Consider the following 17,150-nt stretch of genomic DNA (forward strand, 5'->3'; position numbering starts at 1 on the left):
TGGGTACGTGGTATGACTTCGGGTCAAGGTGCCATGTGGCATGATAATATTGGCCGAGGTTGTGGCATGGGTTAGATTTCAGCACACATACGAGGCTATTGTTGTAATGTAACAAAATGCTTGTACGAGAATGCTCCAATAACAAACTAAAGCAACCCACCGCCGAACACAACTTAAGACTTGATACATTCGAGACAGTTTAGCAGTAATCACATTCACTAACCACTCAATTAGAGTGCTTACAATTATTACCCACAAGCACACATTTAATATTACAGAGAGAGAAAATGGGGAATGGGGAGTTTTATTCATCTTGCATATTTCGCTATGGCGTCGATGAAATGAGCAATGTTGCATTTCAATTTTGATACAACGAACATGTAAGGAAGCTTAAAATCTTATGCCTTTTCGACTATTTCTTCCATCTGAAAGCTTGAACATGCTCTAGCCATATGTGGTTTTCATCATATTTAGGAGGAGGGGAATTGTAAGAAAGCAAACAGAGTCACTAGTCCAAAGGACATTATGACCACTGGAGGAAGAATAAAAGATTGGCTTTCTTGGGCAAAGATGAGATATAGGGCAGAACTGAAAGCTATAATAGTGGATGTTATAGAGACAAACAGGGAAGTCAGTCCAATTATTAATCTATTAGGCAGGGAATATAGAAAATCAATTGCTGCATAGCGTGTAGTGAAGATGGATAAAAAGATTAAGAATGTGGAGATGGCCGAGTATAGAGCGACTTCATTTGATATGGCAAATATTGTGAAGTCGATTTTCTCATATAAGATTGTGTGGCCGTCACCATTGTTTCCCCCTGGCACTTGAATGGCTGCCGAAGATGCTATTGTGCCAATGATTGTTGTTGAAACAATGCATGCACTTGCCAGGCTTACAATCCATTGCTCTTCAGATTGGATCATACGACGATGGTTCTCTTCAAATACCATCATAGGTGTCTGTTTACCACGGTTCATTGTTGTTGTTGCCTGCTCCGACACAAGCTTTTCTACTTCCTACGCCATCAAGTTAGTTTGGAATGAGAAAGCAAGTTCATGGTGCATCCCTATAAATAATAGTCATGCATGCATAGAAAAATATCATTAAAAAGTGCACAAAAAATGTTCAGATTTATTCGGAGCACTAGTATTTATACTTTCCTATGCATGTAACATTACTAGGTACTGAAAGCTAAAATAGTTGACGGAATTCTATAAAAGCAAATGTCAAATAATGGAACAGAATAATCGCATGCTTCTATGATTCATTTGTATCCCCATAAAAGCTAGACAAATTTGGTTCCATATCCTTTATTTCGCTAAAAATCAATAATTTATTATTTGTTATATCTTGAGCTTCCCTATAGTTTTTTTTCCTCATTTTGTCATTTTCTTTTGTCAAATAGTTGGAGATAAATAACAACTCTTGTTTGTAGGGAATTCAAGAAAAAAAAATCAAGATGTAATATAAATTCGAGCACTTTTTGCCAAGACACAAAACAAATGTATTACCTGGTACCACTGCAATTCACGCTGCATTTGTAAAACTGCACCAGAAACAACTTCAAGTTGTGGTTGATATGGCATTCGTCCAACCAAGTGCAAGATATTGTTGCCTCCTTTGTCTACTTTCAACAATAACTTTTTACGCACTCCCATTTGTTGAATAATGAAATTGAAAACATGTTCACGACGGTACATGACTGCAAGATGGAGAGCAGAATGCTTCTCTTTGTCTACACAAGAAATTGCATCCGGAAATACCACTAAGATCTCTTCTACTATTTCTTGAATCCCATTTTTTGCCCCTAATAGAAAGGCATTTTTAAAGATTGACGAATGTTCTCGACTATCCTGAAGTTCTTGACTATCCTGAAGTTTCCGGCAAAACATTCTCACAAACAATTTTGTGCGATCATGCATTGATTTTATCTCTCGAATGTGCTTGACATATGGCACTACAATTAGAATGAAGTAAGTTTATAATCAAGTTTTGTGTGCAGTTAGTTGTAGCTACTGCAGAATTTCAACCATCTTTTGAACCATTTTTTGAGTATCAGTTGCTTGTAATTTACAGCAAACTGTGAAAGAAAGTAATCCAAACCAGTTAAGAACTAATAACTGACTTTCACTGACATATATATATATATATATATATGCTATAAACAATCCAAACCAATTAAGAATTAGAGGACAGTGCCAAACCTGTTGAGAATTAGATGACTATGCCAAGGTGATAGCGGGGTTCATACTAATTGTATAATACAACTGTCAGCAACTGTAAATGTAAATTCAATTGAATAATGATTGTTTTTCATCTTAAATTGTTATGCCCTTTGTTTTTGTAATTTTTGTTCTTTGTTCTTTGTTTTTGGTTTTGTTATCATTCTTAAAAATACGTGTTTTATGTCACTTTGGTTTTCTAAGTATATTTTTTGTGTCAATTTTGTCTCTAAACTTTCATATTTGAGTTAAATTGGTCCAATTTCAAATTTACCATCTAAATTGCATATATAGTTCCTAAAATATCTGTTTTGTGTCACTTTGATCTTCAAAATTTTAATTTTATCAATTTCTTCCATAAACATTAAGTGTAATCACCGGCTTGCCGGTCACCCATTCCATTCCAGTATGCTTTTTCAAGGGTTTGCGATTGATATATAGGCTCATAAGGCTAGGCTGGATTGACTTTTTAGTTTCGTTTATTAAATCGGTCGGACTTAGGAATGCTACTTGCATTAGTATATGAGGCTGCCTTATACACGGCTATCCCATAAAGATGACAGTTTACGGACAACCAATTATTGATTGCCACATTAGCTTTCAATATCTCAAGAAGAGAAAATTTGATGAACAAACATACACTCGCTTACACTGGTTCATCTCCCTACCTTTCTCTTTTCCTTATCCATCACCATCTACGTACATCCCCTCTCTCCGCCTTAGCTCTACCCCAACCACCATCACCGCCGGAGATCCAACACCACCACGCCAAACCGTTCATCAACACCAAATCTAAACCCACACCACTACCCCAAACCCGCCATTATTGCCACCAACAGACTACCTTGTTGGATCCCAAACCCAAACCCAAACCCAAACATACATTCATTGATCATTCATCATTGTATCAATTATTGATTTATATTCTTCCTCAAATTGATAAATCATTCATCACTGGTTATCCTAAGCCTAAACCCAAACCCAAACCCAAACCCAAACCCTCCATTACCAGTATCAAACTCACCATGGCTTAATTCACTAGAGAGAGCGAGAGACGGGATAAATGAGAAGGTACAGAGGTGAGGTCAGGTAAACAAAAAATTATTAGTTAGTTAGGGCACACATGAATCACAAACTACCATACCCCTTATATTTTTTAATAACCTAACATAAAATCGTAAAGTTGATTATTCACCCAAAAAATCGTAAAATTGATCTCTTCCACTAATCACAATACACGTGGAGCGCTATTATAATTGACGTGCAACATTATGATTGGCTATCCATAAACTGTTTAGTTTACGGAACAGCCGTAAATAAGTTATTCTCTTAAATATATAGGAAAGTTTTATAATACCCACACTCTTTTGGAGTGTATCATATGTCCCAATTATGATATTTGTGGCTTTTGGTTATGACATTCTGGTTTTATTTATAACTTGGTTATGATTAATTGTGATGTTAGTTATGACTCGTTGTAATATTGGTTTTGGCATATTATTATTATTATTATGGTTATAATCCAAAAAGTCTTCAGCTATACCTTATCTTGTTTTTGGTTACAACTCTTTTTTTATTATTTTATAGTTATGGCTCAAAAAGAATCTAATTATGATATTTGTGATAATTAATACTACAAATATCATAACTTGTATGTGATACATAATCGTTTTGAGGATATGTATTCTAATTTCTAGCATGACCTAGTATATACATACATATAATTTACTTAGTTTTTATTTATTTTTATATAAAGAAAAGATTTACTTAAGAGATGGAAAACATATTTTACTAAATCTATAATTAAAATGTAATGACTAAATATTAAGTTTTGTGTGTCAAAATTACAAATTATTAATTTTAATTTTATAATATATTTTTTTATTTAATAAATGGGTTTCTTGGATGGACTTAGGGTTGTAATACTATTTTAGGGACAGGCTTGTGAGAGATTTTTATGTATAGGATCGATCTTGGGCAAGAGATATTTTTGTATTTCTTAACTTAGGTTGAATCCTAACCCGACCCAATTGGATATTTTTCCGCCACTACTAAACACTGTAATTGTTTAGGAATCCAAGTCACATAACACACTTTATGGACGGTAGGGGTATTTTATTATCATTTTGTTACAATTTCAATGGTACATTAAAAATTGGATAAATTTGACACATTGAAGACTTTACAATCGAATTTGATAATATTAAAACTCAAAATACTGAAGTGACATGAAATGTGTACTTCAGATATTATAAGTCCTTTTTATGTTTGGTGGAATTTTTTTTAAAATTACAAGTTGATAATTAGAATGGAAAAACTAAAAGCATCATTTTCTCAACTTCCAAATAAACAAGTTTTTTAGCTTATTTAAACTATTTTTATTTAACAAGTTATAAGCAGAAATTGCATCAAATAGTCTAACACGAAATCTCAAATTAAAATATATTATAATCACCTCCCAAAATGTATAACAAAAGCCCTTTTAAGTCTGCAACCATATAATTCTTAGACGATAGTATGGAACAAACCATATTCTCATTTAGTCTTTACTAATATTTGGATTAGGCTTGCCTATACTCGGCTAACACATGATTTAGTGACACCCAGTTGATTGGGCTTATTGTATGTTTGTTATTGTGTGTGGTTGACTTTCTTACATAGTTGCCTTTGATTTTAATGTGATTCTAATAATATTTGTAAATTATATATCTTCTACCAATAATTCCTAAACTATGAGTTTTATCCCATTTTAATTGCTAATCTTTGATTTTGTCAATTTTGATCCCCATATTACAAAATGTGAGTTAAATAGTCCGTCCCACTCACACTATCAAAAATAGTTAAATGGGAAGTGAGTTATTATTTAGACTTCATTAAAAAAAGAGAGAAATTATACTAATAATTTCTATATTTTAATCTTTGTATCATTTAGTTTTTATAATTTCAATTAGTTCGACTTTAATCTTCAATTTATGACTCATCTTAATTTGATCTTATTGATTACAATTGTTAAAATATTTTTTATTATTTATTTATTTGTTTATTTATTTTTTATGAAAAATGCACTCAAGAGCTATATGTGTCATACTTTAAAACACAATTGTAAAGTTGCTTAACTTGATAAGTTAACATCAACTAATTCTGCTATTGCTGGTGCTCGATCTGTTTTGCTGGTTTCGTTGGTTCCTCACCAACTTACCCCTCCTCTTTTACTTTTTATTGGTGTAATTGTTTGGTACTTTGTACTACTTTTTCATCAATGAAGTCCTTATCTTTGCCATTCAAAAAAAAAAAAAAAAAACTAATTCTGTGATTGTTTTATTTATGTCAAAAATTCTAATAACATTATCAATTGGCTTAAATTGACACAATTTAAAATTAATGATCAAAATTAATCAAATTGAAAGTATAAGGAACAAAATGACATATGAAACAAAATGGAAGGATTATCGATATAATTTGCCTTAAAAAAAATCTAACCAAATGAAAAGATTGAAAATCAAAGGGGAAAATTTAACAGAGCGCTCACTATGCTTGTATTTAATCATTTTGGTTAGGGAGCAAAATAAAATCAAGTATATACTTTGAGAATCATATATGTATTTCATTTTTAATTTTGTTAAGGTTTTATGCGAAATTTTGAAAATATTCTAGCTCCAGTTAATTAATGTGGACACTGTGAATTGTGGGATCATTTAAAATCACATTTTATACTTTATGTATCAAATTGACAAACTTAAAAAAACTAAAGAATAGAAGACCGTTTTAATTCCTAAAGTATGCATTATTTTTATTTTATTTTATTTTATTTTAGTTTCTTAAGTTTCAATTTTATCATTTTGGTTTTCAACGTTATCAATTTAAGTCAATTTGGTCTTAGGTCTAATGTTCGACTACATTAATAACAGAAATATGGATAAAAGACAATTGTGGTCCATAAAGTATATGTTTATTGTCATTTTAGTCCCTCAAATTTAAAATTTTGTTATTTTGGTCCTCAAAGTTATTAATTTGAGTCAATGTGATAACTCAAATTGACAACATTGAGGACTAAAATGACAAAATTTAAAACTTCGGGAACTAAAATGACAAGAAACTCATACTTTAAAAACCAAAATAATATTTTATCCAAGGATAAAATATTTTTCCATTATTCATGTAAACGGATGTTAAAGTGTGATAAAGTGGTTTGGAAATACTCTAGAGTCCTTTCAGACGTCTCTGATCCTTTGATCGCTACCTAAAAAAGGAAATGAACACTCCAGTCGAAGGTGCCAGAATTAGCACTCCGACGGTCAAATCCGTATTATCTCTAGTTTACTTCTATTTCAAGTTATCTTATTTATTTTCACATGCCTGCTTTAGTTGACATTCCTCCCTTTTTATACTACCTCTGGGCCCGAGGGACTGGCCCACTCTTGATCTCGCACATAGTTACTGTACGGGGAGCAAATATTCCGGCAAGCCCGTACTCCTTTCTTCCGAGCTCCGTCGATGTCCGATCACCTGCGAGCAAGTAACGGTGAGCTACCCGGCGGTGTGTGGTCGGAAAAACCCTCCGACGATCAAGTTAGCACACACCTTAGGATGGATAGAGAGAAGGGAGAGAGTGTTTGAGTGTAAGAATTCCTTACAGAGATGTTCGTGTGTCGCGTATGGGGGGCGCAGACATGCTTACATACCTTCTGAGCCCCATATCCACTCCCAGTCATCTCCTGACACGTGGCTCTGCTGTCCCATCTGTCAGCATAAACCTTGCCGATCATCACCTAATCTCAACTGCCTGACTTCACAGCTGGAGCTCGGCAGCCGAGCTGCTCTACCACGGCCATGCTATGCTTCATACCCAAGTGCCTAACTGGATAAACACATGGAGGACCAGGCTAGGCGGCATCCCGGCAGAGCCTAGCCCGGGCACCTCCTTTGGTCGGCCTTCCTACCGATCAAACAGTCTCCTCGGTTAACCACGCCTTTCCGGGCGCCGGTCACTCAGCTTGTCTGGCTTCAACCATCCCCTGATCAGGCAGCTCGATCCAACCAAGCGCTATCTAGCCGAGCTCCTTTTCGGTCCGGGGCGGCTCACACTTGGCCCAAGTTCTGCCCGGCCCAAGTTCTGGCAGCCCACTTCTTGGCGGATGGTCAATCATCTCGGCCCCATGCACCGTTGGGCTCTCAATCTGCTCGGCCGTTACCTCGGCCCAACTCCTGATCATAAATCACCCTCTCAATTGCCCCTTAATTCCGTCCGCGAAAGCGTGACTGGGATTACTCACTTCGACCGAGATAACATTTCTCCGGTCTTCAAGACGCCAAACCTCGACCGGGCTAGTTAACATAATTGTCTGCAAACTTGCCCGGTTATATTCCTCGGCTGACATCCTCTTCGCTGAAAGTAGCTCGGTTAGCTCTTCGTCTTTTCAACCCGTCGTTTCAGTCCTGACGCAGCCATAAATGGGGACACGTGGCGGGCTGCCATTGGTCATCGGGCAGCCAACCCGCCGTTTTTGCCAGAATTTGAATTTGGGCGGACTCCCTCTTGCCTATACATACAAGACCTCCCCAAACTCACTTTCCTCCTACTGCCATTTTGCTATTCGACTCCAAAGCTCTAGTATCTTCATCCAGACTTTGCTGCCATTCTTCGTGCTTGAAGGAGCAGTTTCTGCCTTTCACAGATAAGACCTTCAACCCATCTATAGTTGCTGTTTTCTTTCATATTATACACATTAGGGCACAAAAACGTAGCTCTTAGGGCATAGGCCATAGAAAACGTCCCAAACCTCCCACTGTTCTTGGTGTTCTTCGTCTTCCTGAAGAACACTGAAGAACTGGGGCGAACCGGGCTCTGGGTCTTCTTTTGATCCAAAAAACAAACCAAACCGGGCAAACAACATGTTTGTCTCAACCACAGCAAAAACCGAGATAACAAAAGGACTTGGTTGCTCAACCGGGCTAACATCAGGTCTGCTTGGGCGACCGAGCTCCTTAGTTAGACAACCGAGGTGGTTTGGCACTCTTAATGACCGAGCTGAAGTCTAGCTCCTTTTGCGCAACCGCGCTCACTTACACTTGCCATCCTTTTCCTGTAGAGTCCAAGGGGACCACTGTCATTCTTGAGGCTCTCAGGACTGAGCAGCAACCAATTACCACCGTGCCCAACCCCTCAATCGGGCTATAGTAAGCCGGCCACAAATGGAGAAATTCCGCTTCCTAGTGGATACTCCGGCCGCGCTAGCCGCTTTCAGAGAGGAGTACGGCATCCCGGCCGACGTCCATCTCGAGCTGGCAGAAGAGGAGACAACGCCTTGGGGTAGGGAGGAATGCCCCTTCACCGTGCTGTCCATTGTCGAAGGGGGCCTTCGTTTCCCACTTAATCCACTGATTACCGAGTTCTTGCGCCGAACTGGGCTAGCACCAACCCAAGTGTCCACCAATACTTACCGGATAATAAACGGCGTTCATGAGCTAAACAACCGATTAGGCATTAGCCTAGGTCTAGCCGAGGTCCTACGCCAATACACCTTGGGCCACACCGGCGACGGTCTCGCCTATTACCTCAAGATTAGACCGGGCAGAGAGAAAATCGTGACCGGCACACCAGACAAGGATCTTCACGACGATGATTTCTTCTGGGTGTCTGGTAACTACGAGACAGCCGAGGTACCGGGCTGGATGATTAGCAAAAATTTTGGGAGCACATGTAAGCCGCGCAAACTATCTCGGTTTATACACTTGATGTTTCTGTAGATTAATCATTCTCTTGTTTCTTTTGCAGCCATCCAAGCCTTGCAAGCCAACTACAATTTCCCCAATGTAGAGGCAATCAGGACCGCGCTTCGCTATCGCGATCGAGATTGTAACCAACTGCTCGGCTACAGTCCCACATATAGATACTCCGCTCCCCGCCGGAGTAAGGTTACTGACTTCCTCCAAGCTCCAATACCTCCACCGGATCCTACTCTGCCAGACGTTCCCCTCATTCGCCTGACCGAGGAACAAGAGATGGCTAAGTGCAGCAGAATCAAGAACCTGCTCACTGCCACATCCGCCGAGCTGCCGAGCGTTGTAACTCGCTCACCCGTCGCCGGTCAATCTAGTGGCGCTGTGGTCGCCCTTGCCTCTCAACCGACCGGGCAATCCAGCCGAGAACCCTCTGCACGGCGCGCCAGAAAAAGAGCTCGGGCAGACCCATCCGCCGAGTTAGTCGCCGAGCTAGCTACCGAGCATCCAACTGACGCCCCCGCCCCAGTACCGGCCTGGCGCCCCCAGTTGAAGCACCGGGGTCAAGACATCCCGGCAACGGCTTCGATCAAGGCTGACAAAGAGCATCTGCTCGCCTTTGATCTGTCCAAAGCATTCCTACTACCGAGCGACGTGGTCGGCAGCGACCACGTCCCTGACACTCGGTTGGTCAAGTCATCAGTGAAGTCCATGGCCAGGGTAAGTCAATGCAGCTCTGAAAATTTTCCCAAGTGTTTGCCCGGTTCCGTTTCTAATCAACTTTGTTTCTTGCAGGCCATTCAAAAACAACACCTGGTTTTGGAGCGCATCCACCGGCTTAAGCAAAAGGCAAACGACACAGCCAGCCAGGTCGAGAGCCTTCAAGCCGAGCTCGGCTGGGCTAAGGCTTCCCTTGAGATGGCCAACGCTGATAATAACAGACTGCTCGGTCAGCTGAATGTGGCCGAGAAAAAACAAAATGAGCTCCAGACCGAGGTGGACACCCTGAAAAAGTCGAAAAAGAAAGCTTGCCGGGCTGCCAACAACGCGGGTTTCAACGAGGCCGAGCAGAGCTACAAGAAGCAAGTCTTTGCAACACAAGACATATACTTCAAGGCTTTCTGGAAATTCGCTTGCGAACACCTCGGCCAGGGCTCTGACACCGACGTATTTGCCAACCCTCCTCCAGCTTCGCTACCGGTCTACCTCGTGCCTTATGCAAACGACGTCTTCAGCGCTTTGCAGGCTGAGGCCGAGGAAGGACTTGAAGAAGGAGACGGGGAGACAAATTCTGAGGAAGAAGAGGCCGAGGTGCAAGAGCAGCCCGGCAATGAGGAGCCCGGTGCCCAAGATACCAGTCCAACCATTAACCTGGATGCTGGCGAGGACGAATTCACCAATCTATCCCCCTTAGTTTAGTTTTCTTTTCTTTTTTGTATTTTTGCTTTCAACACTTTTGATGTAACCGGGCTCTGTCCCCACATTTTGTAGTGATTTTCTTATCAATGAAAAATTCAAATTTTACCAAGTGTTTGCATGGTTGTCATCCAATCTATCTTCAGCAAAACATCTCGGCATAAATCATTGTTTGAACGAAACACCTCGTCGACCGGAATTCCTACTTCGGTTGAAGCACTTAAGCAGAACAAAACAACAAATTCATAAACCGAAATAACCATCTCGGTTGGTAATCCAAAGTTGGCCAAAACACCAACTCTTCCGACCGGAGTACATCATCTCGGTGAGGAATCTGAAGTTGGACAAAACACCAACTCTTCCAACCGGAGTACATCATCTCGGTTGGGAATGCGAAGTTTCCGACCGGAGTACATCATCTCGGTGAGGAATCCGAAGTTGGACAAAACACCAACTCTTCCAACCGGAGTACATCATCTCGGTTGGGAATGCGAAGTTTTCGACCGGAGTACATCATCTCGGTGAGGAATCCGAAGTTGGACAAAACACCAACTCTTCCAACCGGAGTACATCATCTCGGTTGGGAATACGAAGTTGGACAAGACACCAACTCTTCCAACCAGAATACATCATCTCGGTTGGGAATCCGAAGTTGGACAAGACACCAACTCTTCCAACCGGAGTACATCATCTCGATTGGGAATCCGAAGTTGGACAAAACACCAACTCTTCCAACCGGAGTACATCATCTCGGTTGGGAATGCGAAGTTGGACAAGACACCAACTCTTCCAATCGGAATACATCATCTCGGTTGGGAATCCGAAGTTGGACAAGACACCAACTCTTCCAACCAGATTACATCATCTCGGTTGGGAATCCGAAGTTAGACAAAACACCAACTCTTCCAACCGGAGTACATCATCTCGGTTGGGAATGCGATGTTAGACAAGACACCAACTCTTCCAACCGGAATACATCATCTCGGTTGGGAATCCGAAGTTGAACAAGACACCAACTCTTCCAACCGGATTACATCATCTCGGTCTTTAACATTAAAACAACAGTCCAAGTGCTAAAGCAAAATTACTTCTATAAATTGACAAAAAGAATTGCATGCTGTGGTGCAAGCCAAAAAATTTCTTTGCACAAGAAAAGAAAGCAAAAGCTTAAAAATAATACAGTTTCAAGTTGGCCGCAGTCCATGGCCGGGGTATTGCTCTTCCCTCTAAATCCTCCAGGTGGTAAGCCCCCTTGCCCGCCAGACCGGTGATCTTGTAGGGTCCTTCCCAATTTGCCCCTAGTTTGCCTTCTCCTGGCACCAGGGTGTTGCCCATAATCTTCCTTAAAACCCAATCACCAACTTTGAACGGTCTGGGGTGCACCGTCTTGTTATACTTCTTTGACAGCTCTTGTTGGTAGGCGGCCACATGGATGAGGGCCTTCTCCCGACGCTCTTCCACTAGGTCCAGCTCCAAGGCAATAGCCTCAGCGTTCAGCTCGGGCTCAAAACTCTCGCTTCTAAGGGTGGGCATTCCAACTTCCAAAGGTATGACCGCCTCCATACCGTAAGCCAAAGCAAATGGAGTTTCCCCGGTAGAACGTCGCGGGGTTGTTCGGTATGCCCAAAGGACGCTGGGTAATTCCTCAGCCCATTTGCCCTTGGCCTTTTCCAGCCGTTTCTTCAACCCATCCAGTATAGTCTTGTTCGATGCTTCGGCTTGACCATTGGACTGCGGGTAAGCCGGGGTGGAGTTGTAGAATTCTATCTTCAAATCTTCACAAAATCCTCTGAATAGGCGACCGTCAAACTGGGTGCCGTTGTCAGAGATCAAGATCTTGGGGACGCCAAACCGCGTGACGACGTTCTGCCAGACAAACCGCTTCACGTCTTTCTCTTTAATGGTTGCCAAGGGCTCAGCTTCAACCCACTTTGTGATGTAATCTGTGGCCGCGATGATGAATTTTCGGTTGCCCAGTGCTGTTGGCAGTGGTCCCACTATATCTAGCCCCCACATGGCGAAGGGCCAAGGACTGGTGAGGGGAAGAAGTTCCCTGGCAGGCTGGTGGATCTGATGGGCGAATTTCTGGCATTTTTCGCACTTGCGGACATATTTTTGTGCGTCGGCCTGCATGCACGGCCACCAGTATCCCTGCGAAATAGCACGGTAGGCCAAGGACCTGCCTCCTATGTGGCTGCCACAAATGCCTTCATGAATTTCGTACAAGAAGGCCTCCACACTATTCGGGTGCACGTACTTTAAATAAGGACCAGTGAAGGACTTCTTATATGAAGAGAGCCAAAACCGCTCTGACTTCACCCGGATTTTGTGTGCTTCTTTCTTGTCAGTTGGAAGAGTCCGGTCTCTAAGGAACAAGATCAAGGGGTCCATCCAGGAGGGACCGAGCGCGGCGCAAAGTACATCTGTCTGCCCGGCGTGTTCAATGCTTGGCCGCGGAAGAAAGTCAATCAAAAGAGGGTTTGGAAAAGTATTATCCACCATAGAAGCGAGACCGGCCAGTTCATCAGCTCGGCTGTTTTCTTCCCAGCCAATCTGTTGGAATCTAATTGCCTCAAACTGCTTGATATGTTCCCTGACCAGAGCTTGGTACTTCGCCATCCTTTCGTCCTTTGCTTCATAAATCCCAGAAACTTGGTTAACCACAAGCTGGGAATCACTGTACACCAGGAGCTCAGCAGCCTTCATTTGAATTGCGCTCTTGAGCCCGGCGAGAAGTGCCTCGTACTCAGCCTCGTTGTTAGATGCCGGGAAGCCAAGCGTGATAGAATGTTCAATGGTTAGGCCATCCGGGGAGATAAGAACGATACCTAGGCCGGCACCATGGCGGTTGGACGCTCCATCAACAAAAAGCTTCCACATGTCCCCCACAAAAAGCTTCCAGCAGTCGGATGGGTCCTGAGAGTTGCGAAGGGCAATGGGATCACAACTGCTCGGCTGTGCGGTGTCAAGTTCAGTGTTGACCGGTTCAAATTCAGTGCCCCTTGGTGATTCGACACCGGACTCAGCAAGTTGTTCTGTAATGCTCAAGTCCGTGGGCGAATCATCAGGTTGCGGTGTGAAGCCGGCCGCAGGTTCTGAGCTGTGTGGATCCATTCCTTCCCCCCTTGATGATTCGGCACCGGACTCAGCAAGTTGATCCGTAATGCTCAAGTCCATAGGCGAATCATCAGGTTCTGAGCGGTGTGGTTCAATTTCTTCCCCCCTTGGTGATGCAGGACCGGACAGAGTGGATGGGTCGGTGATACACAACTCCGTGATCGCAGCACCGGGTGGTATGACCGTGCAAACTGAGGGAACTTCGATGGTGAGCACAAACTCCGCGGCGCTACCTCCTCCAACTGGTTGTACTTCGGCTAGCATTGCGTGCATCTCATCATCTGCCTCGGTAATGTCGATCGGGCATACCGGATGAGTGCCAGGTGAGAACTCGGCGACAAAATCTGCCAAGGTCTGGGTTTTGATAGCGGTGCGCGGCTGGAACTTCACATCAAACTGTCCCAACTCGACTGCCCACTTAAGAATTCGGCCTGAAAAGTCCGCGCGTTCAAACAAAGCCTTGAGGGGAAACTCGGTCAGTACGACGATGGTATGGGCGTGGAAATAGTGCACCAATTTTCTTGAAGCCATCGTCAAGGCCAAAGCAAGCTTCTCCAACGGCAAGTATCTCGACTCTGCCGGTAACAAAGTTTTGCTGACATAAAAAATTGGGAGGTGCTTGATTCCTTCAGCCCGGACTAGCACCGCACTGACTGCGTACTGGGAGACGGCAAGGTAAAGGTAAAGTTCCTCACCCGGCTCTGGTGTAACCAACAGCGGCGGAGAAGACAAATAGTCCTTGAGCTCGGCCAAAGCTCGGTCACACTCGTCGTCCCATGAGAACTTTGACTTCAATGCTTGAAAGAAAGGGCGGCAGCGATCTGATGACCGGCTTATAAATCAATTAAGCGCGGCGGCCATACCGGCCAGATGCTGCACGTCCTTAGCCAAGCTGGGCTGCTTCAACTCTTGCATGGCTCTGATCTGAGTAGGGTCTGCTTCGATGCCTCGGTTCGTGACTAGGAATCCCAAAAAATTTTCGGATCCCACGCCAAAGGCACACTTTGAGGCATTCAAGCGCAGCTTGTGCTTCTTTAGAATGGCAAACATCTCGGCTAAGTCGGACAAATGGTTTGCCTCATGTCGGCTTTTTACCACCGTATCATCGATATAAGCCTCCATTGTCCGGCCAAGCAAAGGAGCAAACATTTTGGTCACCATCCTCTGAAAGGTTGCCCCGGCGTTTTTCAAACCAAAAGGCATGACTCGGTAGCAGAAAAGTCCCCTTGGAGTCGTGAAAGAGGTGATCTCTCGGTCAGGCCCATGCATGGCGATCTGGTGATAGCCGCGGTACGCATCCAAGAAACTGAGCCTATTGTGTCCAGCCGTCAAGTCCACTAGCTGGTCAATGCGTGGCAAAGGGAAGCTGTCTTTGGGACAAGCTCGGTTGACTGTCTTGTAGTCGACACAAACTCGCCACTTCCCATTCTTCTTAGGCACCACTACTGTGTTGGAAATCCACCGAGGATAGTGCACTTCCTGAATTGCTCGTGCCTCAAGCAGGTTCTTTACCTCCTCAGCAACTACCTCGGCGTGATGCAACGCCGATCTCCTTGTTCGCTGGATGACTGGCTTTGCTCCAGGGAAGACATTGAGGTGATGGCAGATAAAACTTGGGTCGAGGCCAGGCATGTCGTAAGGCGACCATGCAAAGACTTCGATATTCGCTATCAAAAACTCAATCATCTCGGTCCTCTCTATGGCCGTGAGACTTGAACCGAGCAAGAAGAACTTGTCCGGCTGCTCGGTATCAATCCGCACCTCAACCAATTCCTCAACAGCCTTATCTTCGGCCTTGGTGCCCACATCATCCAAGACACCCTGGTCCTTCAGTCCCTCAATCATTTGAACGAATCCTTTGGCAGCCCGGCTTCCGTTGACCGCCACGAAGCACTGCTTGGACATGACCTGATCGACCCAAATCTCCTCGATTGCCCCCATGGCCGAGGGGAATCTCATCACCTGGTGATAAGTCGATGCTACAGCTTGCATGGCGTGTAGCCATCCCCTTCCAAGGATGAGGTTGTACGTCGAAGGCACTTGTAGCACCCAAAACTCAACTTGTTTGACCACGGATCCCGCTTTGACCGGCAGGATAATCTTTCCCAAAGGCCACTCTGGTTGCGAGTTGAATCCAACCAGTGGCGAAGTTGCCGGAGCCAAGTCTGACTCCAGGAGTTTAAGTTGCTTGAACGCATCATAGTACATGATCTCGACCGAGCTTCCCTGATCGATCAAGATCCACTTAACATCGAAGTCCTTGACGCGTAGTGTTACTACGAGGGCATCGTTGTACGGCGTCTGGATACGTTCTAGATCCCTTGAGGTGAAGCTAATCACGTCTTTTTCTTCTGTCTTCCCCCTTTTGATGGCAGGCTGTACCGACAAAACTTCCCTCATATGCTCTGCCTTCTTTATCATGCCCCGGAGTTCGCAGACACGCTCTGGTTCCACGATGCCGTAGATGACATTAATAACTCCTTGTGGTGGTGCGTCTCGGTCATCCTGTCCCCTGGGATCGACTGGAGCCTGATTCGGCTTCACGCCGCCATCAATGTAAAGGTCTAGATGCCCGGCCACAACCAGCTCTTCCAAGTGTTGCCGCAAAGGCAAGCAATCCTCAGTCCGGTGGCCTCTCTCCCGGTGGAACGTGCAACGATACCGCGGATTATAGCCCTTTTGTCCGTCGCCCAACTTAGCAGGAAACTGGACATACTCCTCGTCTCGGATTTCACTAAGTATGCGATAGATTGGAATCTTAAAGACCGTGGTTATGCCAGTCCTAGCCTTCATCCTTCTGTTTGTGTCTACTACATCATCTCGGGGGTAGTCATCCCGGTCATTGCGGCGTCCTCTACCCCGGTTTTTACGGTTAGTGCCACGGTCCGATTCCTCTACTCGGTCACTTGAGCGGCTAGACTCTTGCCCAACTGCGTGCACTTTGCCTGCTGTCTTCTTGTCCGTTACTACCGGAGTGGCCTTCACGGTAGAAGCTGACGCGTCATCCTCTACTCGGATGTGCTCATTGATGCGCTGCATGAGCTGGCCCATGGAGGTCGGCTGGTGCATGGTAAGCGAGTCTCGCAGTCTATGTCCGACCGGGAGACCACGCTTATATTGCGTGATTGCAAGGTTGACCGGGCAATCCAAGATCTCGTTGAAGGTTTCCCAATACCTTGAATTGTACGCCTTCAGTGTGTCGCACGGTTCCATCTTGACACTTAGCAAGTGATCGACTTCCTTTAGTGTTTTTGTGTTGGTTTTGAAGCATGTAACAAACGCCTCGGCCAACTGATGCCACCTTTGTATGCTCCCTTCCGGCAACCGCTCGAACCATTTTAAGCCCAACTCGTCCAAACTTGACGGGAAGATTAGGCACATAAGTCCGTCATTCCGCCTATGTCCGGCCATAACCTGTCGGAAGTGACTCACATGCATGTAAGGATCGGTTTTTCCGTCGTAGAGTGTGAACTTAGGTTGGTGGAAGCCTGCCGGAAGTGGTGTTGTTTCAATTTCCAGGGAAAAAGGAGTGGCACTCAGCCTAGCCAAGTCCATATCTTCAAGGAGTGGCACTGCTTGGCGGGGTGGAGGCATTCCGACCTCCTCGTTGGCGTGAACCCCGTAGGATAGCCGCTGGAAAGCAGGTATTCTCTGAGCTTCGCGCCGGCGGGC

At 44.1% G+C, this 17,150-nt stretch overlaps 1 protein-coding gene across 1 annotated transcript; it reads right to left on the reverse strand.

Moving 5' to 3' along the window:
* Window positions 1-470: 470 nt before the first annotated feature.
* Window positions 471-1,895, reverse strand: LOC114282070 (uncharacterized). Its single transcript, XM_028224705.2, has 2 exons — window positions 1,515-1,895; window positions 471-1,019 (listed from the first exon to the last, which is right to left on the reverse strand). The coding sequence occupies exons 1-2, from the start codon at window positions 1,893-1,895 to the stop codon at window positions 471-473; spliced, it is 930 nt and encodes a 309-aa protein (XP_028080506.2).
* Window positions 1,896-17,150: the final 15,255 nt, after the last annotated feature.

Source organism: Camellia sinensis, chromosome 11, assembly GCF_055761805.1.
Source record: "Camellia sinensis isolate YWXY chromosome 11, ASM5576180v1, whole genome shotgun sequence".
Taxonomy (NCBI): Eukaryota; Viridiplantae; Streptophyta; class Magnoliopsida; order Ericales; family Theaceae; genus Camellia; species Camellia sinensis.